Raw genomic sequence first — 26,233 nt, forward strand, 5'->3', positions numbered from 1 at the left:
CCCCCAGTGGCTACAAGAGGAAAAACATTTTTTCAAATCGGCCTTATAGTTTTTGAGAAAATCGTTTTTAAAGTTTCAAAGGAAAAAAAATACACATTTAAAAACCTGCCGACTTTAATGGTTAATAGCAAATCCACCTTAAAAATGCTAGAAACCCTAAATTTGCAGGATATGTTAAGGAGATCATTAGGAATAAGAGGAAAAAACAATTTTTCAAATAGACCTTAGACAAATAGACAAATAGAAAATCGATTTTTAAAGTTTCGAAGGAAAAAAGTATACTTTTAAATGCGGTAAATGTCACTTTTAGTAGCAAACCTAACGGTAGTGTAATTTTACATGCATCAAACGAAAGCGCAATAAATTTCCTGACAGGGTTTCCAGGGGGTCTATACGCAGCCGCAGCGCTTTGGCCAGGGATCGCTATACAGCCGCAATATGGCTGTATGAAGATCCCTGGCATTTTTTCCTATTGTCCCAATTTTTTTTTTATGTTTAGAGTGTGGGAATTTAAAAAAAAAAAATTATGTGGGGTCCCCCCTCCTGAAACTTTTTAACCCCTTGTCCCCCATGCAGGCTGGGATAGCCAGAATGTGGAGCTCAGATCGATTGGGACTTCACACCCTGACTATACCAGCTGCAAAAAAGGTCCCTTAATGCAGATTTTTGTTCCGGGTATATGTTGGGGGGCTCCCCCAGGTTTATTTTGCCCTGGGGCCCCATTGTTGCTTAAACCGGCCCTGGCCACAAGATGCCCTCTTATTTTCTATTAGTGCACTATTACGTGAACAGGAAGTAATGCGTGGATGTGCTACTTCGTTCTGTTACAATGATAACAGCATCTTATCGATTCCGGCGATCATTAACAAGAGGACTGAGATAAATGAATGGGAACTGTGTTCCCATTCATTCATCTCCCCAGTAATGGGCAGCGGCGAGTAAGCGCGAAGGAGCGAACAGAGGCCATCCGCAGCCATTGATGATTATCTACGTGGCTGGGCAGGAACTGATGTTCTGCCCGATGTAGATATACTGTAGTAAACCATGGAAGGAGTTAGACAATTTCTAATTAATCCAGGTTACTCTGTATAACGTCTTCACCTTGTGGTGTGGACTGATGTATCAATAACAACTGGCAATTTTTTCCTGGCAAAACCTGCTCTCAAGCTCAATACCAAGTAGGAACCTGACCATTCTACTACGTGAGTCAAGTATCGGAGGAGATATAAACTCCTGACTAAAGAGACATTTGGGAATATTACAAACGTACGCAGATATTACGTTTTAAAGTAAAAAATATTTTAAAGTGGCATTAATTATTATTATTCAGTGTACAATTCAGTGAAACATCAAGTAGTCCTTTTAGGCTACTTGCACACCAAGACGTTGCGTTAGGTGCCACGTTAAGGTCGCATAACGTGCACCTAACAACGTATGGGGCTGCAAAATAGGACAGTAGAGTGAGCCGCGTTAGGCGGCTCTATCCCTATAAGGTCTCCCAGAGTGGCGCTGATTGGCCGGCGGGACCACGTGATGCGGAGCGAGACACTCCGCATCACGTGGTCCCGCCGGCCAATCAGCTGCCGCCAGTGCAGTGAATATTAAGTAGCCATGTGCGCGGCTACTGTAGCTGGCTCTTCCCCCCTCCTCTCTGCCCCCCACTGAGCATGTGCAGTCTAACGCGGCTATTGTCGCTCTAATGCCGTAGCATGTTGCACTTTCGGGAGAACGTGCAGCGTTACATGTAACGCAACGTGGGCTGTGTGAACAGCCCACTTGTGTTACATTGCTGTGCGTTGGGGGAGCGTTACAGGCGCACTAACGTGCGCCTGTAACGTCCCTGTGTGTAAGCAGCCTTAATGTATATCATAACAAATATTGGGAAGGTTACAGAAAGTTAAAAAGGAATATTTACCTGCGTTTGCTAGGAATGACTCCAATCTCTTCACTCTCACCATCTGCAGTGACTTGGCGTGCTTGCCACCACTCATCATCGGAGGCATTGACCACATGCAGAATATCTCCAAATTTGAAATTAAGTCCTTGGCTGGGAAGGCCACTATCTTTAGTCTTGTCATAATCAAAAAGTGCTCTAAATAAATAAATAAAAAAAAAGTACATGTTCAATAAATAATTATTCATGCCCAGGCTTACAAAAACAATTAAAAAAAACCAAAAAAACACAAACTCATCATCAAAACTCCCGCCGCATAGAAGGGACCCCCCCGCCCACCGCATAGAAGGGGGAGCCCCTGCCAGCCCTGCAGAACTCTGCCCCGCTGATCAGGGATTCTCTAGAGTGGCTGGATGCTAGTTCTGCACGCTGGGGGTAGGCACAGATCGCTGTGCAGCGTGCAGTCAGGCATCCATCCATCCATCCTGGGGAATCCCTCTGATGAGGGAAAAGTGAAGCCGGCGGGGCAGACAAACAGGAAATCTCCCTTGCAGTATTGACTAGCTCAGCTCGTCAATACCGCTTTCAGCATGTTTCTGCTGGACGAGCCAGGCTTGTCAATACTGCCAGGAAGGCTACCGTTCCCATAGTGGGGCACCTACTGCTTTCTTCACTCCTCGCTTTTCACAAAGACGAGACAGGCAAAAAAACAAAGACGAGACAGGCAAAAAAAAAAAAAAAGGCAACGCCATAGGCTGTAACATGAATTCCAGCTATAGCAGCGCTCAAAAGGTAATATGGGTGCTGGAAAAAGACTGAACCCAAATTACGAAAAATAAAACCCAAAAACCAGTGCAATTCAGCCGCCAGCAATAGCTGGAAGACAAATTGTATCTTACCCGAGTCCATGACGGCCTGGAGGGGGAATAGTAATTAATTCTCTCGTAAAATGTGCAATAGCAGAGAGACTTTTTTGGCTTTACCTTGCACACAAATTTCCCAGGGCCCTTTTTGCATGAATGTCAATAAAAAATATGCTATACACAAATGATCGTTTTGGGTGACATTATGAATGCAGCTGTGACTGCAGTGAAGCTCCAGAGCTCTTGCAAGCAGTTGTAAGCTGTAGAAGATATGCAAGAACTGCTGTCAGAGCTGGGAGAGGTAGCTATAGATACAGATGTGCTTTCAACACAAACTCTGAAGCACATACATACTTCCAATGCATGCTGTACAAAGGGGGTCCATGCACACAAGCCAAATTATCTCCACTTGCAGAGAAGCTGAACACTTGCTAATTAAGACATGTAAATAAAACTTACATGGCTTAGTGGAGATTTCTCAAACTATACTTCTTTTCAAAAGAACTCCCCTGGCGAGGACCTACACAAAGATGCCTTCCTACTAATTTGCCACTGACACCTGGGGAGCACATTTGAAAATAAATGGAAATCCTTAGAAGCCAACATGAGGAAATTGACTAGTCCAAAACATGTTGGTAAGAGGCTCAGAGCTGGAATGCACGCTGAGCCACATTTCAACTCCATGCTGCCATGCAGAAATCCTGCAGCAATAACTGGCTAATCTTAATCATTGCATACAAGTAATGACTTATTGTGCGGTTCCATATGTGTATTTACACTAAAGATGATTTATATCTTCTGAATTGTTTGATTTACACTTGAAACTTGCGTTATTCAAAATTATTTAGATGAATTTTAGCCAATCATGTAATACAAATTAGCCGGGAAAATATACTACTCCTGAAGAAGTGAACTACATCTGCTTTAACGTTCACGAATCACGTCGAGAGAATTGAGTATAATCTCGGTATTGTATATTAAAGTGTAAAAAAATATATATGGATACAGATGTCCATAAGGGGTCTCCACTGAAAAGTGGTTGGCCAGATACAGGGGACAATATTCAAAATCAGTGTTATCCATATTGGGAACAAACTGTTTTCATTGCTTAATTGTAGCAAATACTATAATACTGTCATGGCTATGGACATATTGCATTATTTTGTGTGTGTAACTTTAAAATGTAATAAATAGATGTTTTAACTGGTTACCGAATAATTTAATTCAATATTTACCTATTGATTTTCTGGACAAAATTTATCAATTGAGCTTTCCTGTTTAAAGGACACATCAAAAGAGTTAATAAATAAAAAAAATCCACTTACCTGGGGCTTCCTCCAGCCCCCATCAGCAGTCCTGTGCCCACGCTGCAGCTCAGCTCCATGCTAGTGGTCTGGGGTCCCCTCTGGCGCAAGATGCCGACTGCGCCTGAGCGAGCGGCTCTCAGAGTCGCGCTGGCGTCATCCGGACTGTACTGCGCAGGCGCAGTAGTTCTGTGCCTGCGCAGAACAGTCCGGATGACGTCAGTACTACTCAATGAGCCGCACAAAGAAACGCAAGAAGATGAAGAAGACGACGACCTCGCAAGGTCGACATCTGCAATGTAGGGGACCGGGAGCCAACGGAGCTGTGGCGAGGGCACAGGTCGGCTGCCAGGGGCTGGAAAAATGCCCGAGGTAAGTGGATCTCTTATTTGTTCCTCGGACCTTCCCTTTAAGGTCCCCATTAGCCCATAAAAAAAAATTAGCATCTTAAGAGGGACAAAATGAGGATACCTTACATATTCCATATACTTTAATGACAGACCAATTGGTCAATATTTTGGGGCTTTTTGTTTTAAAGAGGCTCAGAGCTGCCAGTTCAATATCACCTACTGAAAGTGGCAACTACATTGGAAAATGTACTCTACAGTGCACTTTACTCTGGGAAAAATGAATCTCTTATGTGTCTGTGTAAAATGTATTTTTTCATTTTAGTGTTTTGCGACACTAGGTTGTTCCTGTATATTATATGGCTCGGTATTGGGTTTATATGCCGTTTCGATTCCAGTGAGGCAAATGGCCCAGAGCAGCGAGTTCCAAACAAGTTCTCAATTTCCATTACTGATGCATATCATATTATATTATATTATGCAGGTGACCTTGTATATATGTACAGATAGAGTAACGTATTTAATCAATGAGGATTAACCGCTTGCTTGACTATTCATAAAGCAGCCCAAAACCAGTAACCTTATATTTAGGCAAAGAATAATAAGAGTGTATGCCCAAGAGAGGCAAATCTTTTTTTTTGCAATACACAGCCAAGTCAAAACCTCTCCCTTTCTCATCCACAGCCCATGTTTCTTATAAGCAATCCCTTCCATTAAAGAAGATCCCCTGGAGTTAAGTGGACCTGACTAATATCAAGGACCAGATGCAGAAAAACTTAAGAGGACCTGTAAGATAAAAAAAAAAAAACCAACCCTCTGGGGGACACTTACCTTGGGAGGAGGAAGCCTCTGGATCCTAACAAGACTTCCCCTGTCCTACGGTATCCCAGCAATCCAGCACTGTGAACTCCCGAACAGCGGCGAGGTAAATATTTACCTACTGCAATCCTGCGCAGGCGCACTAGCGGTTCTTCGTTCGGGCTAAGGCGAAAATAGCTGAGCCCAATCGTATCCTCTCTACTGCGCAGACGCGAGTCCTTTGCTCAGGCTATTTCCGCCTTAGCCCGATGGAAGAGCCGCTACAGCGCATGCACACGATTGTGGTAAGTAAATATTGGCCGCGCGATTCCCCCAAACTACAGACGACGGTAAAGCCTCATTGGGACCCTGAGACTTCCCCCTTCCGAGGTAAGTACGGTACCCCCCAAGGTTTTTTTTTTCCTCTTACAGAGTATTTGCAATGTGATTTTGTTTAACCACTGCTTAATCGGAATATTTATGTAAGAAGATAGAACTCTGTACGTGTCAGACTCGCTAAAGGCTTATCGGTCTTATTAAGCTCTACTTATAGAAACAGGATTTCCAAGGAGTCTGTACAGCATTCACTGGATGCACACCATCACATTTTTTCTAAAATCTTGGAATTTTACCGGCTACTGTATAGGGTTAGTCAATCTCAAAACCCAATTAAAAAAAAGGTTAATTTTTTTTTTAAACGAGTCTTATGAGATATGGGGAGAGTTTTGTAGGCAGCACTGTAACAAAACAAGAAATTAAATTATATCATTTAATTTTTCAGTGGCTTAAAATATATTTAAAACCAATACCCACCAACATTGTGTTAAACAGTGGAGCAAGGTAAAATTGCCAATGAGATGGATCTACATATCTCCATTTTGCTTGTACAACTTTATTTAGCTGCAATAGTACCATATAGTAAAATAGGTATCAAACATTTCATAGACTAACCGCTAGAGGGCAGCCTGGTATGGGCTCTCGAGTTTGCATCCATGGTTAGTTGCCTGTATAATTTCCCTTTGTGGAGCACTTTACAATCCTGCAGTAGTACTGGGCATTAGATCTGCTGGTGGAATCTGCTGGATAATGCTGAGGGTGTGTGTGTGTGAGGGTGTGTGTGTAAGTGTGCGTGTGTGTGTGTGCGTGCGTGTGCGTGCGTGCGTGTGTGTGCGTGCGTGTGTGTGCGTGTGTGTGTGTGCGTGTGTGCGTGTGTGTGTGCGTGTGTGTGTGTGTGTGCGCGTGTGCGTGCGTGCGTGCGTGCGTGCGTGCGTGCGTGCGTGCGTGCGTGCGTGCGCGCGCGCGCGTGTGTGTGTGTGTGCGCGCGCGCGAGGGTGTGTGTGTGCGCGCGCGAGAGGGTGTGTATGTGTGTGTGCGCGAGGGTGTGTATGTGTGTGTGCGCGAGGGTGTGTGTGTGTGTGCGCGAGGGTGTGTGTGTGTGCGCGAGGGTGTGTGTGTGTGCGCGAGGGTGTGTGTGTGTGTGCGCGAGGGTGTGTGTGTGTGCGCGAGGGTGTGTGTGTGTGCGCGCGAGGGTGTGTGTGTGTGCGCGCGCGAGGGTGTGTGTGCGCGAGGGTGTGTGTGTGTGTGCGCGAGGGTGTGTGTGTGTGTGTGTGCGCGAGGGTGTGTGTGTGTGTGTGTGCGCGAGGGTGTGCGCGAGGGTGTGTGTGTGTCCGCGCGAGGGTGTGTGTGTGTGTGCGCGAGGGTGTGTGTGCGCGCGCGCGAGGGTGGGTGTGTGTGTGTGTGTGTGTTTATGAGAGAGAGAGAGAGAGAGAGAGAGAGAGAGAGAGAGAGAGAGAGAGAGAGAGAGAGAGTGAGTGTGTGTCTAGCTATCTGCAGGTATTTGGCCGCATAACCCCGATATCCACGGATATTGCGGATATCCGAATACTGTAACTAAGGAGATGACGTCCTGGAGCCAATCAGAGGGCTCCCAGCAGAAGCCCTAACAACCAATCACAGAGGGCAACCCTGGCCAGCCCCACCTGACCTCATTCAGCCAATCAGAGGGCTCCCAGCCTAAACCCTGGCACCCAATCACAGAAAGGAACACTGGCCAGCCCCTTTGTATAATAAGGAGGGCTGCCGTGATGAGACATATCGCCTTAGCTTGCTGAATGCTCACTGAGAGACATGGTCCAGTGCTGGTGGCCTAGTAGCAAGGGCTGTACACAGTTATAAACCTAAAGCTGTTCAGTGATCAACCCCTTCACTACTATCACTACACTATTGTTAAATCATTAATTAGCTTGATTGATGTCATAGTGTGAGAGTCAGTGTGTGCTCCAGTGCTGCTGGCCTAGCAGTGATAAACCAAAAGCTGCCCAGTGATTAACCCCTTCCCCATCACTACACTATTGTTAAATCATTAATTAGCTTGGTGTCATTTGTGTGACAGAGTGTGTGCTGCAGGCAGCTGCTATGTGTCTGTGTGTGTGCTGTGTGCACAGACCAGGCCAACTGCCAACTGCTGCCTGCTGGCCAACTATTAGCCTTAGGTATAGGTTAGGGATTAGGATTCCTGTGTTATTGTGTAGTTAGTACTGTAGTACTGCAGTCATTGCTAGTAGTTAGTGTAGTAGTACTACTGTGTTAGCTTTCTACAGAACTGCTGTGCTGTAAGCAGTGGCAGTGTGACAGTTAGTGTGCACTAGTGTCTTCTCCTCTGCGGTCTGACTTTCACTTGGCATGTGGCACTTGCCACGTGTCACGTGCTAAGTGCCAATTGCTACGTGCCACGTCCGGCATGCTCCTGGCACACATTACACCTGCTGCTGCTGCATTGCCCTGCTCCTGCTGCCTGTGCAGCTCCCACCGCCAGGCCAGGGTGCCACAGGCCACTGATACCACCTATATCCGCAACACATACATTTAAAATATAGGGCAAGAGAGTCCACTGTTTTAGGCTCCTGCCCATCATCAAGTTGCACAGTTCTAAAAGATCACACACAACAATACAGGTATATATACACAGACTATCCAATCGAGAGCAATGTACAAATGCGATGACCTGATGGGGAACTGCTCTTTTGAATGTGAAGTTTACGCCCACTTTGAAAGCAGCGTCTCTGATAGGTTAGAACACATCACTACATAAACATCTAAAAACACATAATAAGATATACCCCAAGCAATCAAATGATCCCATTAGAAATAATCAATACCTTCTCCTATATCTGTGTCATCATAGATCAGTAGGATGCAGGGATTGATGTAAAAAAAAAAGAAAAGCCGGAACCCCAAGTTGCTGCAGCGGGGCCAACAGCCAATCAGGAGCACTTCTACAGCAGTGCACCATGGGAGCAGATGACCCCAACCTATCAGCGCTATGAGAGGCAGGCATCTGCCAGACGCGGCTGTTCTAAAAAGCCTGTGGACCTATCATAGCATAAACAAAGCCGTCAAAAGACAAGTGCGGCCATATCAATGACCAATCAACGCGGTTTACACTCGCCGCTGAAAAACACGCAGCCGTCGTAATGAGTACATCGTCCTATCATAGCAGTAGACACTGCTCCAGGGGTGGGTACAAATGGGAAACAAAACATCCTTAACATGCCTGCATAGAGTGGAAGAAATAAAAAAAAAAAAAGCGACAAAGGCTATATGGTCACCACAGAAGCGTCATAAAAGGTCGCATCAGCTACTAGTCCCAAGGTGGTCTTGGAAAGAAATAAAATAAGACAAGGTGCTCCCAAGTATCAAGGGGCTCACAAAAGTATATCATAGAGCTCCCAAAGTACATACTCACCAAACCCTGCTCCTCACCTATCAACGACAACAGCTGCTATGATAGGTCGACAGGCTTTTTAGAACAGCCGCGTCTGACAGATGTCCGTCTCTTATAGCGCTGATAGGTTGGCGTTGTGGCCGTACGTGTCTTTATGACGGTTTTGTTTATTTTTAGTGTACCCGCCCTCATGGGAGCGGAATGAGCCATGATAGGTCGGCAGGCTTTTTAGAACAGCCACGTCTGGCAAATGCCCGCCTCTCATAGCGCTGATAGGTTGGCGTTATCTGCTCCCATGGTGCTCTGCTGTAGAGGTGCTCCTTTTTTTCACATCAATCCCTGCATTCTACTCATCTATGATGACACAGATCTAGAAAGTATTGATTATTTCTAATGGGATCATTTGATGGCTTTGGGGTATATCATTATGTGTTTTTAGATGTTTATGTAGTGATGCCATCTGGAGTCGGGAAGGAATTTTTTTCCCTTTTGAGGCTAATTGGACCATGCCTTGTAAGGGTTTTTTCGCCTTTTGTTCTCTGGTTGAACTCCATGGACGTATGTCTTTTTTCAACCAAAATAACTATGTAACTGTGTTATAACCTATCAGAGGCCGCTTTCAAAGTGGGCGTGAACTTCACATGCAAAAGAGCAGTTCCCCATCAGGTCCTCACATTTGTTTACTGCCCCTGATTGGATACTCTGTGTATATATACCTGTATTGTTGTGTGCAATCTTTTAGAACTGGGTAACTTGATGATGGACAGTAGCCTGAAACAGAGGTCTTGCCCAATAGTTCTATATTTTAAATGTATGTCTTTTTGTACCAATAAATGACATACTTTCAAACACATTCTCTAAAGGACACACTCTAAAGAAAACAACACTCATCCCCTGAACGGAAAGAAGGGATCCCAGACTCACGCCCTACAAGCCTTGAGGCCACTCCCAGATCGGGTTAGCAGTGCAGGCCTGGCAAGATTCCTTATTTCATATTATTGGTATTTAAAAATTTTAATTATATCAAAACCAACTAAGTTAGGGGCTTGGATTTTTAATGATTCTATACCTTGTATAGAATTCCCTGAACATGTGACCTTCCTGGAATTGCAACTAGGAATATCCGTGTTAGATTTGGGTTCATTTTTCCCTAAATTTTTTTTTATTAATGTATTTGTTCCAAGATTATAACTTGATAGGGAGATAGAGATTGGTTAATATAAAAGTTTAATTTACAGATCAGGTCATAATTTCTTAATTTCATATCTTTTCCTTTGCTTAAAAATAGATTATTTTTTATAGTTTAAGAGTTTACAGCACAGTAAAATTTAAACTTGCTTTTGTATATTAAGGTTTTTAGACTAGCTAGATCTGCTTCCATATTTTACCCTTGTTAGACTGTGCATTATCATTAAGCCTTATGAGTAAATATATGCCATCTTGTGGTTGCACAGCCTACTGTGATTGATTGATTTCATTGGTTAATATCTGTGGTCAATTTTGCTCTCAAGTTTATAATCAGCTTATCTAGATAAGTACTTTGTGGTTATTAATATTTGGTGGTTATTGTTCGATTCCTAGGATTTGATTTAGAAATCCACTTGAGCAGGCACAGTCAGCGTATAAATAAACTTTTTATTGGTCACATGGATTAAAAGCAGTCAAACAACGACAGCCCGCTGTTTCGAGCCCCATGCCCTTTGTCAAGTTGTCAAAAAACTGCAATACCAGGTATTGCAGTTTCTTGACAACTTGACAAAGGGCATGGAGCCCGAAACAGCGGTCTGTCGTTGTTTGACTGCTTTTAATCCATGTGACCAATAAAGAGTTTATTTATACGTTGACGGTGCCTGCTCAAGTGGATTTCTACAATTTTCAGCCCCAGTGGTGTGGAGAGCTGTGTGCTGAGGCATGTCGCTGAGTCTTCCAGTAGATGGGTGCTGCTCTACAACCAGAAATAGTTTCTATAATTTGATTTATATTTATTCTGCCAACTTTTATATTTAATAAATGATTTTAAAAATAAATAGTTGTCCTGACTTTTCACTCTTTGTACCAGTAGCATGAGAAACTCGCTATAAGAACTTAAGTTTGGGCGTTTAACCACTTGAGGACAGTGGGCTTTACCTTCCTAAAGGACCAGACCCTTTTTTTCCCATTCAGACCACTGCAGCTTTCACGGTTTATTGCTCGCTCATACAACCTACCACCTAAATAATTTTGGCTTCTTTTCTTGTCACTAATAAAGCTTTCTTTTGGTGCTATTTGATTGCTGCTGCGATTTTAATTTTTATTATATTCATCAAAAAAGACATGAATTTTGTCAAAAAAATTATTTTTTTACTTTCTGTGCTGACATTTTTCAAATAAAGTAAAATTTCTGTACGCATGCAGCACGAAAAATGTGGACAAACATGTTTTTAATTAAAAAAAAAACCCATTCAGCCTATATTGATTGGTTTGGGTAAAAGTTATAGCGTTTACAAACTATGGTGCAAAAAGTGATTTTTCCCATTTTGAAGCATCTATGACTTTTCTGACCACCTGTCATGTTTCATGAGGGGCTAGAATTCCAGGATAGTATAAATACCCCCCAAATGACTCCATTTTGGTAACAAGACATTCCAAAGTATTCACTGAGAGGCATGGTGAGTTCATAGAAGATTTTATTTTTGTCACAAGTTAGCGGAAAACGACACTTTGTGACAAAAAAAAAAAAAAAAAAAAAAAAGGTTTCCATTTCTGCTAACTTGCGACAAAAAAATGAAATCTGCCACGGACTCACTATGCTCCTCTCTGAATACCTTGAAGTGTCTACTTTCCAAAATGGGGTCATTTGTGGGGTGTGTTTACTGTCCTAGCATTTTGGGGGGTGCCTAATTGTAAGCACCCCTGTAAAGCCTAAAGGTCTTTGGGCCCCTTAGCGCAGTTAGGCTGCAAAAAAGTGCCATACATGTGGTATTGCCGTACTCAGAAGTAGTATAATGTGTTTTGGGGTGTATTTTTACACATACCCATGCTGGGTGGGAGAAATATCTCTGTAAATGACAATTGTTTGATTTTTTTTTTTTTGATTTTTTTTTACACACAATTGTCCATTTACAGAAATATTTTTCCCACTCAGCATGGGTATGTGTAAAAATACACCCCAAAACACATTATACTACTTCTCCTGAGTACAGCAATACCACATGTGTGGCACTTTTTTGCACCCTAACTGCGCTAAAGGGCCCAAAGTCCAATGAGTACCTTTAGGATTTCACAGATCATTTTTGTTTCAAGGCTACTCCTCACGGTTTAGGGCCCCTAAAATGCCAGGGCAGTATAGGAAGGAACCCCACTAATGACCTCATTTTAGAAAGAAGACACTCCAAGGTATTCCGTTAGGAGTATGGTGAGTTCATAGAAGATTTTATTTTTTTGTCACAAGTTAGCGGAAATTGATTTTTTTATTGGTTTTTTTTCACAAAGTGTCATTTTCCGCTAACTTGTGACAAAAAATAAAATCTTCTATGAACTCACCATACTCTGAACGGAATACCTTGGGGTGTCTTCTTTCTAGAATGGGGTCATTTGTGGGGTTCCTATACTGCCCTGGCATTTTGGTCTTGAAACCAAATGTCGCAAAATGACCTGTGAAATCCTAAAGGTACTCATTGGACTTTGGGAGTACTTCGGGTGTAAAAAAGTGCCACACATGTGGTACCGCCGTACTCAGGAGAAGTAGTATAATGTGTTTTGGGGTGTATTTTTACACATACCCATGCTGGGTGGGAGAAATCTCTCTGTAAATGACAATGGTTTGATTTTTTTTTACACACAATTGTCCATTTACAGAGAGATTTCCCCCACCCAGCATGGGTATGTGTAAAAATACACCCCAAAACACATTATACTACTTCTCCTGAGTACGGCGGTACCACGTGACACTTTTTTGCAGCCTAGGTGCGCTAAGGGGCCCAACGTCCTATTCACAGGTCATTTTAAGGCATTTGTTTTCTAAACTACTCCTCATGGTTTAGGGCCCCTAAAATGCCAGGGCAGTATAGGAACCCCACAAGTGACCCCATTTTAGAAAGAAGACACGCCAAGGTATTCCGTTAGGTGTATGGCGAGTTCATAGAAGATTTTATTTTTTTGTCACAAGTTAGTGAAAAATGACACTTTGTGAAAAAAAAAACCAAAAATCAATTTCCGCTAACTTGACAAAAAATAAAATCTTCTATGAACTAGTCATACACCTAACAGAATACCTTGGGGTGTCTTTTTTCTAAAATGAGGTCACTTGTGGGGTTCCTATACCGCCCTGGCATTTTACGGGCCCAAAACCGTGAGTAGTCTGGAAACCAAATGTCTCAAAATGACTGTTCAGGGGTATAAGCATCTGCAAATTTTGATGACAGGTGGTCTATGAGGGGGCAAATTTTGTGGAACCGGTCATAAGCAGGATGGCCTTTTAGATGACAGGTTGTATTGGGCCTGATCTGATGGATAGGAGTGCTAGGGGGGTGACGGGAGGTGATTGATGGGTGTCTCAGGGGGTGATTAGAGGGGGGAATAGATGCAAGCAATGCACTGGGGAGGTGATTGGAAGGGGGTCTGAGGGGGATCTGAGGGTTTGGCCGAGTGATCAGGAGCCCACACGGGGCAAATTAGGGCCAGATCTAATGGGTAGGTGTGCTAGGGGGTGACAGGAGGTGATTGGTGTCTCAAGGTGTGATTAGAGGGGGGAATAGATGCAAGCAATGCACTGGCGAGGTGATCAGGGCTGGGGTCTGAGGGCGTTCTGAGGGTGTGGGTGGGTGATTGGGTGCCCTAGGGGCAGATAGGGGTGTAATCTGATGGGTAGCAGTGACAGGGGGTGATTGATGGGTAATTAGTGGGTGTTTAGGGTAGAGAACAGATGTAAACAATGCACTTGGGAGGTGATCTGACATCAGATTTGCGGGCGATCTATTGGTGTGGGTGGGTGATCAGATTGCCCGCAAGGGGCAGGTTAGGGGCTGATTGATGGGTGGCAGTGACCGGGGGTGATTGATAGGTGATCAGGGGGGATAGAGGCATACAGTACACAGGAAGGGGGGGGGGGTTCTGGGGAGAATCTGAGGGGTGGAGGGTGATCAGGAGGGAGCAGGGGGCAGTTTAGGGAATAAAAAAAAAATAGTGTCGACAGATAGTGACAGGGAGTGATTGATGGGTGATTAGGGGGGTGATTGGGTGCAAACAGGGGTCTGGAGGGTGGGCAGGGGTCTGAGGGGTGCTGTGGGCGATCAGGGGGCAGGGGGGAAATCAGTGTGCTTGGATGCAGACTAGGGTGGCTGCAGCCTGCCCTGGTGGTCCCTCGGACACTGGGACCACCAGGGCAGGAGGCAGCCTGTATAACAGGCTCTGTATACATTACAAAACCTATTATACAAATGGATCGGCGGATTTCTTCCTTCCTCCGCCCGCCGGTGCTGCTAAGTGGCCGGCGAGCTGGAGGCTAAACCCCCGGCCATCGATCCCCGGTGGAGGAACGCGTCACGGATGACGCGATCGCTCCGCCCATGCCCGTACAAGGACCGCCGCCTCTCGTACATGCGGCGGTTCTTGCGGGATCCACTTTCCGGCCGCCCATGTGCAGTGGGCGGTCGTTAAGTGGTTAATATAGTAAAACTCCTCCCATTATTTTTGTAGGAGGCCTTAGCTTTTGATTTTATACATCCAGTTATAGTTTATATGACCTTATCGTATAAAAACACCTGACAATGAGCCTAGAATGATATGCTGTCCTGAAAGTTTTACAGCATGGGGCCATACCTTTAGAAGCATTATGTGTTACTGCTGATTACAATTTTGCCAGCCACAGAGTATGATATTGTAACTGTTAGGTCAAGCACTGTTCTATTTGACTTACTGAGGAAAACACTGAGGCCCCATTCACACTTTAAAGCGCAAAACATTTTGCAGGAGTGATTGTTCTGCGATTTCATGCAGAAAAATCACTGGACACTGTAGCGATTTGCCGCGATCGCGTTTAGCGCTTCTATAGCACCGAAACCCGATCGCCGGAAAATCGCCTGAAAATGGTGCAGGCTATGAGTTTGCGTTTGGCAATTAGTGAGAATGGGCCCATAGGGTTTTATTACACTAGCGCTTTAAAAAGCGCTAGTGTTTGAGCGTTTTGCGGAAATCGCCGGCAAAACGCTCTAGTGTGAATGAGGCCTGATACAGTACGCAGCTTACTGACTGGCAGCTTGTGTTAATCATGGATAAACTGCCGCTGTGCATGTGCTACAACTGTGGCTTGTATCTGGAGGTAGAGTCTACCTGGTAGATAATATTCAATTCACAATTTACGAAGTAGCTTGCAAGCTGAAAAAGTTTGGGCACCTCTGATTTATGGTATAAAAGTCATCACATGATGTGTGTAAAATTAAGAGCCAAGGAGGTGTGCGTACCTTTGGTTGATGAAGTTGTTCTATGAGTGCTACAGTTCATGATAGGTTAAGATGCTATGTAAAAAGAAGTCTACATAAAGGACCATTTTAAAAGTTTTTTTTCATGATAGTGATTGATTTGGTACATGTAATGGTAATAGTCTATAGAAAATTGTTCATTAAAATTATCAATATACAGAGGAACTTTGGTTTGCAAAGAGCATTTGTTCCAGAAACATGCTTGTAATCCAAAGCACTCTTGTATTAAGGCAAATTTCCCCATAAGGATTAATGAAAATTAAGAAGATTCATTGCACAATCCAAAAACATTCATAGAAAATAATTTAATAGGCAGTACTGCATAAAGTATAATGACTAACTATAACTAACAGAATCGTTGCCATCTGCTGCCCCAACCTTTTTTCTTGTGCGAGTTTAACAAGGAACCTATCTGATGAGAATTGCTCTTCAGGATCTCACATAAATGTGACATTGTATAATCTCTACACTCAGATTAAGAACAATCCAACAGCATCAAAGAAAGGAGAACAATCGGCTCAGCTGTTTTAATATTACGTACATACAGTATACTGTATGTTCTGTTCTTGTATATCAAGATGTTGCTTGCTTATTAACAGGCCTGTGGAGTTGGTACAAAAATTATCTAGTTACGACTCAGTTTTTTAAACTACCAAACCAGACTCCAGGTACAAAAAATTGCTCAGACACTACAGCTTTTGCAGGGCTATGGAGTGGGTACAAAAATTATTCGACTTCAACTACGACTCCTCAGTTTATGAAACCACTGACTCAGACTCCAGGTACCCAAAAATTGCTCTAACTCCCCAGCCATGCTTATCAAGGCAAAATATGAAAAATGTTTGCTCGACTTGCAACCCAAGTTACTTGCAATCCAAGGTTTTACTGTAGTAGCTTTACTGGTAGTGTAAAACATGCTGTAAATTGGTACGCACTGTATTTGTACTGTTTTATATCATTTCAGATGTTCTGCTTACAGTTCAATAAACAAATAATAAAATAAAAAAATAAAGACTTCCAGTATCCAGTTCTTTCCATAAAATCCACTCAAGGTTACATAAAAAACAATGCATGTGGTTTGAAAATGTCTTTGCTAGACCAATTACACTGCAAAGGAGTAGACAGCATGAATGTTTAATATGGCTGCTCTTTTCATAGCCTTTCTTCACAATGCATTAGCTACTTTGGATATGCTAAGTGAAATGCTGGCAAAGCTGTAAATTGAATGCTGCTGGAATAAAACGGGAAAAAAATGCCTATATGGCAATGCAAAAGAAATACATGCTTTATTACTTACTCAGTATCTACTGGTAATAAAATGTAAAGAAAAAAACAAACAAAAAAAGTCCACAAAACAAAACACTATAGGAATTTTTTCTGAAAAAAAAATGCTTTACCAAAGCATACGGTAGCAGATACTATGAATATTCAATATCTAGATCTTTATTTGCCCCCAAACGAATCTTCTCGGTGACAGTGCCAGTGGCTCTGTAAAGCATCCCTGTGGTAAAACTTCAAACAGCAACCCCATGTCTCACCTAACATGTCAAAGACATAAGGCTTTGAAATTACACAAGCAACTATACTCCCCCTAGCATTATTCAATGCTACAGGCATTAGATCTGACAAGACCTTTTAACAAAGCACAAATGCAGCCTTTTAGGTTTCCTGTAAGGGAAGGGAACTAGTAGTACTGCAATATACTGTAATATGCCCTATTTCAGACTTACATTTTAAAGCGAACCCAAGGCAGGGTTCTGTGAATAAAATCCCCATACAGAGGCTGGGTCTGTCTATAGAGCCCAGCCTCTGTTGCTATATAGATCGCTCCTAATCGCCCCCTGCACTCTACAATACCCCATAAATCACAGCCGCGCTATGCGCGCTGTGTTTACCTCACTCCTGTCACTCTCGCCGCTCCCCCCGCCTCCTGCATCGCTCCGGTCCCGTCCGTGTCCCTTCCCTCCAATCAGCGGCGAGGGAAGGGAAGCGGGCGGGACTGGAGCGATGCAGGAGGCGGGGGAGCGGCGAGACTGACAGGAGAGAGGAAAACAGCGCGCTGCGACACGCTGCGTGTCGCCAGCGCGGCTGTGTTTAGGGGGGTATTGCAGAGCGCAGGGTGGGCTTAGGGGCGAACTATATAGCAACAGAGGCTGGGCTCTATAGACAGACCCAGCCTCTGTATGGGGATTTTATTCTCAGAACCCTGCCTCGGGTTCTCTTTAATATTTCTACATAAAAAGAGTTGAAATAAAAAGACTTTGAAATAAGAAGGGTTATTTACAAGCATATTAAGAAATGTGTAGTACTCCGATAAGACGAAAAACCTTTACAGGATGTCTACAAACTAGAGCCAATGGAAATACATGCCGGAAGTTGTGATCAGTGCACCTTAGTTTATACACACTTCAGGGCAGCTTGCCATCATATGGATTGAAATTAATGGAATCCATTAGTATGGATGGATTACTGTTTGATCGCTTCTTCTGCCTTTCACTTCACTCACGTTACTGGTTGCTGATGAATAATTGTGTATAACAACCAAAAAGTTAAACAGTTCAGTGTGAACATATAAAAACATAAGCTACTAAATGCATTAGATGGTACAGGTAAACTTTAGGGCAGGAAGGGGACGTAGAGGATAGCACTTTTGCCTTGCAGCGTTTGAGTCGCCGATGCAAATCCAAGCCAAGGCACTAACTGCAAAGAGTATGTATGTTCTTTCTGCGTCTGCGTGTTCTCAGAGCAAACCGGATTCCTCTCACATACCAAAACATACAGGTAAGTTTACAGATTTCAACTTAAAAAAAAAATTGTCCCTAGACTACAATTGACATACTGAATATGACTGTTAGGGATACGATTGTGAGCTCCTCTGAGGGACAGTTTAGGACAAGGCTATATAATCTGTTAAGACACTGCAGAAGATGCCAGCGCTATATACATACGGTACTAAATAATAATACCAATCTGTTTAATTGTACTTGCATAATATTGGAGCAGACTAAAGCCAGACACAGTCTACCTTCAAATAATCAGCTAGAAACCCTGAAAGAAAGTGCTACATTTAATTTGCTTAAACTGATTATTTTTCATTACCAATTTGGTAATTTATTTCTTAAGTTCAATTATCCTCCAAGCTTACCTGACATATAATGATCGTTTCTGGCTTGTGCGCAAGGATCCAGATCCTGAGCTGACGCTGCTGTTCATCATCTGCTCCCTTAGTTCATGAATCTTAGCCTCGAAACGACTATATTCTGTAGGAAAAACAGGTACAATGGCACAATAACATTAACTTTACATTTAAATTATCCTATGTAAACCGACAAACCGCTAAGTTACAAAGAAAAGTGTTCTTGATAACATGCAATACAAAAGAAAAAACACATTACAAAGCTCATCCCTAAACAAATTATAGTGATTGTTTCAGGTGCTAGAGAAAAAAAAAAAAAAAAAAGGAGCATAAGGCTTAACATTTACGATCTAATAAATTAAGAGTACTATGGAAAGCACTGCAGAAAATAACAGCTATATAAATGTATAATAATTTTACAAGTACAATAACAAAAGCAGTTGGGCAAGAGTGATCTAAAATAAAAAGATGTATGAATAGAACACATTTTATGAGCAGCTTTAGGACAAATGAATAAATATTTGTAAATAATGAAATTTAAGTAAATACGGTATGCAAAAAAATGTAGGCAGAATAAACCATTAAAATGACGTGTAGAAAAAAAAGTTACGGTATAAGCACACAGATTCTAGCAAATAAACTTTTGTGGGAACTACATAAATCATCAAGTAAAAAAAATAATCTTATAACACTAGTAAATACAGAGGCAGATGTATGCAGGTAGCCTAAATAGCATATATAAATAAATGTCCTATGGATAAATTGCTAAAGGACAAAACCTCAAAATCATATGTAATCCATGAAATAAATACAGTGGTTTGCAAAAGTATTTGGCCCCCTTGAAGTTTTCCACATTTTGTCACATTACTGCCACAAACATGAATCAATTTTATTGGAATTCCACGTGAAAGACCAATGCAAAGTGGTGTACACGTGAGAAGTGGAACGAAAATCATACAGGATTCCAAACACTTTTTACAAATAAATAACTGCAAAGTGGGGTGTGCGTAATTATTCAGCCCCCTTTGGTCTGAGTGCAGTCAGTTGCTCATAGACATTGCCTGATGATTGCTAATGACTAAATAAAGTGCACCTGTGTAATCTAATGTCAGTACAAATACAGCTGCTCTGTGACGGCCTCAGAGGTTGTCTAAGAGAATATTGGGAGCAACAACACCATGAAGTCCAAAGAGCACACCAGACAGGTCAGGGATAAAGCTATTGAGAAATTTAAAGCAGGCTTAACGTCCGTACACACGTCGGACTGTAGGCAACGACGGGTCTGTCATCACCTCCCGCTGGGCGGGTTTTCAGCAGACAGGCCGGCGTGTGTACAGTCTGTCGGCGGACTGATATGGCTGTTTCTGAGCGATCCGCCGGCCGGATCGCTCAGGAACAGCCGTATCAGTCTGCAGACAGACTGTACACACGCCGGACTGTCACTGGACCGCCCACCCAGCGGGAGGTGACGACGGACTCGTCGTTGCCTGCAGTCCGGCGTGTGTACGGACCTTTAGGCTACAAAAAGATTTCCAAAGTCTTGAACATCCCACCGAGCACTGTTCAAGCAATCATTCAGAAATAGGAGTATGGCACAACTGTAAACCTACCAAGACAAGGCCGTCCACCAAAACTCACAGCCCAAACAAGGAGAGCGCTGATCAGAAATGAAGTCAAGAGGTATATGGAGACTCTGGATGAGCTGCAGAGATCTACAGCTCAGGTGGCGGAATCTGTCCAAAGGACAACTATTAGTCGTGCACTGCACAAAGTTGGCCTTTATGGAAGAGTGGCAAGAAGAAAGCCATTTTTCACAGACACAGCAAACATGTGGAAGAAGGTGCTCTGGTCAGATGAGACCAAAATGGAACTTTTTGGCCAAAATGCAAAACGCTATGTGTGGCGAAAAACAAACGCTGCACATCACTCTGAACACACCATCCCCACTGTCAAATATGGTGGTGGCAGCATCATCATGCTCTGGGGGTGCTTCTCTTCAGCAGGGACAGGGAAGCTGGTCAGAGCTGATGGAAAGATGGATGGAGCCAAAAACAGGGCAATCTTGGAAGAAAACCTCTTGGAGTCTGCAAAAGACTTGAGACTGGGGCGGAGGTTCACCTTCCAGCAGGACAACGACCCTAAACATAAAGCCAGGGCAACAATGGAATGGTTTAAAACAAAACATATCTATGTGTTAGAATGGCCCAGTCAAAGTCCAGATCTAAATCCAATTGAGAATCTGTGGCAAGATCTGAAAACTGCTGTTCACAAACGCTGTCCATCTAATCTGACTGAGCTGGAGCTGTTTTGCAAAGAAGAATGGGCAAGGATTTCAGTCTCTAGATATGCAAAGCTGGTAGTGACATATCCTAAAAGACAGGCAGCTGTAATTGCAGCAAAAGGTGGTTCTACAAAATATTGACTCAGGGGACTGAATAATACCGCAGAACCCACTTTGCAGTTATTTAAAAAAAAAAAAATGTTTGGAATCGTGTATAATTTTTGTTCCACTTCTCACCTGTACACCACTTTGTATTGGTATTTCATGTGGAATTCCAATACAATTGATTCAGGTTTGTGGCAGTAATATGACAAAATACGGAAAACGTCAAGGGGACCGAATACTTTTGCAAACCACTGTATGTATTCCACTGACTGCAATTCATTTTTGCTTGAGTTCCATAGCCTTTACAGTGATTGCTACAGCAGCAAAAGAAAGTTATTCATACGGCATGCCATTTTCCCTGTGCTTGGATACACATTTTTTCCTCTTTGATCACCTGTCCTAACAGATATAGTGACAAGTTCATTTGGAATATACCACACAACCCCAGATTTTCCATTATTCGCATGTCCACAGGTGTCAGTATTGAAAGTTCTTGGCTAGAAGCGCCAACTGCAGGAGTGCCTGCACACAAGGGTCCCCAGCCCCCCCCCCCCCCCCCACACACACACACTTCAAGCTACATGCTACTATTATTGCAAGCATTGTTGGGAACCCTTCAAAATCTGTGACAATCACTGTGTTCCCTTTTGCTCACCTTGGTACCTATCCATTTATTACCCTTTCACCACAGGTCAATGTGTCTGCAGGGGTCAGTAAATATATTATAAGTTGGTTGCCTCTTGGATGGAGCATTTTCAACTCCTGAGAGATATTCTGTTCCTGAAAACGACTACGACTTTTTGGGAGTATTAAAAGAAAAACATACCAAGCAGGATACCTGAAATGTTGTATGTATAGAAATATTAGAACTGCTGTTTAGGGAGAGACCACTTATAATTTACTGATGTGGACTAAAGAGACTGGAATACCATTCAGTCTATACATGTAAAGACAAAGCACAGAAATGTCCTTTTTAAGATGGCGCCGGACTCGGACGCCACGGCCACAGGGCTCCGGTCTTCTTCACTCTTTTAGAGATGTAACCTCTCCTCCACTCACCTCTGAACTCCTCTCCATGCCGGGGAGAGATGCGGAGGACATGGACACGATGGTCTCGCTCTGCTGCAGCCACGCGCCGCGGTTTGCAGGTCGGCGAGGGAATCAGCTGTTTGGGGCCACGTGCAGTGCGCAGGCATGGAGAGGCGACTCGAACCTGTCGATCCTCTGCCGCTGCCTCCAGCCCACCAGCGTCTCCACCCGCGCTGATCCCACCACGGCACCGCAGCTTGTGTTCCGGGACGGCTCCCAGCAGAGAGGCCCCCGTCCTTCACACATTCCAGCCTGCAAAGAGCACTATGCAGGCCTCCCCGCTAGCCCGGGGCGCCTGCTAGCTGCGGCCGACAGCTGATCAGCTGTTTGGGCACTCCTGCTGCTCGCTGCCCGACTCTTGAGCCAGCCCCTCTGCCACCGCACATCTCCATCCCTGCTGGCTGCTATATCACCTTCGGACCATCGTTAGGAGGGACAGGATTCCACGTGGGGCAGCCACAACACTGCTGCCGGGGCAACCAGACGCCGCTCACGGAATGCAGCTGCTATCAGAGGACCCGGGGACTGGAGCCTGTTGATCCTCTGCCGCTGCCTCCACTGCCCTGCCCCGACACCATCTGAGGACCCGGAAGATGCCTGATCCGCCACTCCATGTGTGGCCACTACACCACCGCCACCCGGGGATGCCATCACAGTAACAAGCAGGCAGCTCCACCGCCGCAGCCCGGAGAGGTATGTGCACCAACACTCTCTCTGCTCCCTCACGATCACCGAGATTCAAGGCTGCGGTCGCCCCTCCACCACTGCTCTCCTGCTCCATACACCACTGAAAACAAGTCAGGCCCTGCTCCCCACCACCGAGCCTGCAGTCCTCAAACAGCACAGTGCAGCTCTGTAGTCCCCTCTGCTCTCATCCACCAGGAAACTCAGACCAGCCTACACAGCAACCCTAGTCCCCCGTAAGCCCTGGAAGGCCCACCAGAACTGGCTCCGTGTTCTTTTTGTTCCCAGGAGCACCGGGCCCCTCTCGGCCTGCAACCACCATCAAATGGATTCCTCTGGTCCTGACCAACTCAGATTTGGTCAGCAAGCCAGGGCTTGCTTAAACGGGGCTCAGCACATGGTTTCGGACTGATTGTCGGACTGTACCCAGGGCAGCCCTGAAGGAACTCTCTGCCTCTCTCCTCGTGCTTTGGTTCTCTCTCTTTCAATTCTCTCTTTAGCTATCCCTTCTATCTATCTCTTTTCTCTATCCATTCTTTTCCAGGCTTTCTCAGCTTTCCCTACTTTCGTGGACAATCGGTAGCACCTGTCTTGTTGGGAGCGTGTCGCTGTGTAGCGTCCAGTGCCGAAAATGGCAGCGCTCATATCAGCTCTCAGGCTGCTCCTCCAGTCCTACTCTTTTCTGTTCCTGCTATTAGTGTATGCTTTGCTATGCTTGCATTACGTTAACTGTACGTGTATGCTGTAATGCTCTCTGTCTTGTTTTTTTTATTTTGCGTTTAATTGTTTTTATTGTTTATATGTATGTACCATGCTTAACTGTATGCAATGCTGTACTCTGCTTAATTGTACGCACAAGCTGTAATGTTGTCCTATGTATGCTGTCCCATGTCTATGTATGTGCCATGCTTTAACTGTATGCTATTTCTTGTTTCTTCATCAACGACCCTGTATGCGCCAAAACCAATTCCGGGTACAATCCACCGTTGTACTTGGCGATAATAAATTCTGATTCTGAAATGTAATCATGTTATATTTCCATTCAGCTCAATTGCACAAATATAACATATATATATATATATATATATATGTGTATATATGTGTATATATGTGTATATATGTGTATATATGTGTATATATGTGTATATGTGTGTATATGTGTGTATATGTGTGTATATGTGTGTATATGTGTGTATTTGTGTGTGTGTGTGTGTGTGTGTGTGTGTGTGTGTGTGTGTGTGTGTGTGTGTGTGTGTGTGTGTGTGTGTGTGTGTGTGTGTGTGTGTGTGTGTGTGTGTGTGTGTGTGTGTGTGTGTGTGTGTGTGTGTGTGTGTGTGTGTGTGTGTGTGTGTGTGTGTGTGTGTGTGTGTGTGTGTGTGTGTGTGTGTGTGTGTGTGTGTGTGTGTGTGTGTGTATGTATATATATATATATATATATATATATATATATATATATATATATATATAGGTGTATATATATATAGGTGTATATATATATGTGTGTGTGTGTGTGTGTGTGTGTGTATACACATATATATATATACACATATATATACATACATACATATATATATATATATATATATATATATATATACACATACATACATATACATAAATTTAAGTGATCGGATAGTTCTAATATCTTCAGCTAAGGAGGTTAAAGCCCACATTATGTAAATGGGAGGAAAAATCCTATTGCTGTCCTATGTACCCATCTACGATAAATGCCATCACTTCCTCTCCCTTTTAGAGTGGCAGACAGCAACAAATAAAAACGGTTTTGGAGAGTGGGGAAGAGTTACAGTCTCCGACTAATTTTTATTAACTCTGCATATCAAGCTTATTGATAGAAAAACCAAAGTAATGGATGATAATGCATTTGAAAGTCAGAGATCCATATAAATATACCCCCCGTAAAAGCAGAGCTACCCACTTTTCCCTCAGAAACCAGGAAAAAGTGATTGACTCGTGTATAAACCCTCCTCCCCAGTATAGCCCCCTCCACAGTAGCCAGATGTTCCCCCAGTACAAGTCAGCACCCCCCATAGCCATATGTGCCACTAGATGGGCTCATAGATATGAGACCGTGAATGCCACACAGGAAGAATCCCCTATCATTACACCACTGACACGTTGCTTGCACGCTCTGCTCCAGAAGCCAGGGGACACAGATAATCTTGAGCAGAGCACTCTGCACACCATGTTGCAGGGGATGGGGGCACAGACACAGCAGGGAGCCAGCTGGTAAGATCAGGATCACTAGTGCATGATCCTTACACTCCTCTGCAAGTAACAAAACCTGCTCCACCATCCATTCTGCTCCACTGACCCGCATATAAGCAGAGGGGGTAACTTTTCAGCACATATTTTGTGCTGAAAAATTAGGCTTATACGTGAGTACATGCAGTCTACTTAAGGCCCCGTTCACATCACAAACGCGGATGGCCATGCGTGCGGAACGCAACGCGTACGAACGCACGCCTTCCGCGTTTGTGTGCGTTGCGTGGCTGATCCCATCACTGAAAAGTGAATGGGATAGCCACGCGTTTTTACAAAAAATGCGTGCAGCATGCGTTCCCGGACCGCATAGGTCCGGAACGCATGCAGTGTGAACATCAGACATTGCACTCTATGCAATGTCTGATGTCGTGCGTGTCAGCCACCTGCACGCGTTTCCAAAACGCGGCTGGAAACGCGTGCAGTGTGAACGGGGCCTAAGTCTTGTACAGCATTATATATGTCAAATGTCTATAAGAGGCTAGAGAGATAAACAGAATTATAACCAAAACAAAGTCAGGCACTTGGTATGCATCAGTCTCTGAACAGCATTATACCTCATTTCCAGACCACAGGTCTATTGTTAAAGTGGATCTGAATTCTTGGACAAGACAGAAAGAAAACAGAAAATGCACCCTGTATGTATTAATTGTTTAGCCTGTCTATTTCTCCCCTCATCTGTGATTAATAACTGTTATTTGGTCTCTCAGCTGTGTCAGCTGGCTGCCTCGGCAGAGCAGCTAATTTGTAAACACAGGATCTTAACCCTATGTCTGCATCCATGACAGCAGGAAGTAGACACTGCAAGTTTATTGCAGGATCTATATCCGTTGTAACAAAGAAATGTTTTTCTTTAAAGGTTATTATGCTGTTGCTTATCCTTAAGAGAAAGGATGAAGCACTGAGCTTTGGTCCGCTTTAAAGCCACAAACCTCCACTGAGGTCCCACTCCAAAGTAAAGGAAGTGAGGAATAATGTCTTCAATGGGAACATAGGCATCCATAAACAATCCTAAACTAAAATGAAAATTTTCCTGGAATTGTACACTAATTGTTTTGTGCTTATAAACTAAATAAAAATACAGCACCTGGAAGATCACAACAAAAGCAGGCAGTGTTCTATGTGTAAACAGTTCAGCTAAAAATGGAATGCTATGGGCTTGATTTAGAAAAGCGTGATAACTCCGTTGTCACGCCTAAAAGCTTTGCACGTGCAAACTAGGGTGCTAAGTAGTTTGCACCCTAGTTTGCATGTGCAAAGCTTTTAGGCG

At 43.7% G+C, this 26,233-nt stretch overlaps 1 protein-coding gene across 18 annotated transcripts in view; it reads right to left on the bottom strand.

The window, feature by feature from the left end:
- The window catches only part of DLG1 (discs large MAGUK scaffold protein 1), a 283,639-nt gene that overhangs the window by 51,188 nt on the left and 206,218 nt on the right, over positions 1 to 26,233 (bottom strand). For all 18 annotated transcript variants that reach the window (XM_068281144.1, XM_068281133.1, XM_068281132.1 and 15 more), the window contains 2 exons: positions 18,534 to 18,648; positions 1,916 to 2,092 (listed from right to left, as the gene is read on the bottom strand). In XM_068281144.1, coding sequence (XP_068137245.1) covers positions 1,916 to 2,092; positions 18,534 to 18,648 — 292 coding nt within the window. The remainder of the gene's footprint in view (positions 1 to 1,915; positions 2,093 to 18,533; positions 18,649 to 26,233) is intronic.

This window comes from Hyperolius riggenbachi, chromosome 4 (genome assembly GCF_040937935.1).
Source record: "Hyperolius riggenbachi isolate aHypRig1 chromosome 4, aHypRig1.pri, whole genome shotgun sequence".
NCBI classification, from domain to species: Eukaryota; Metazoa; Chordata; class Amphibia; order Anura; family Hyperoliidae; genus Hyperolius; species Hyperolius riggenbachi.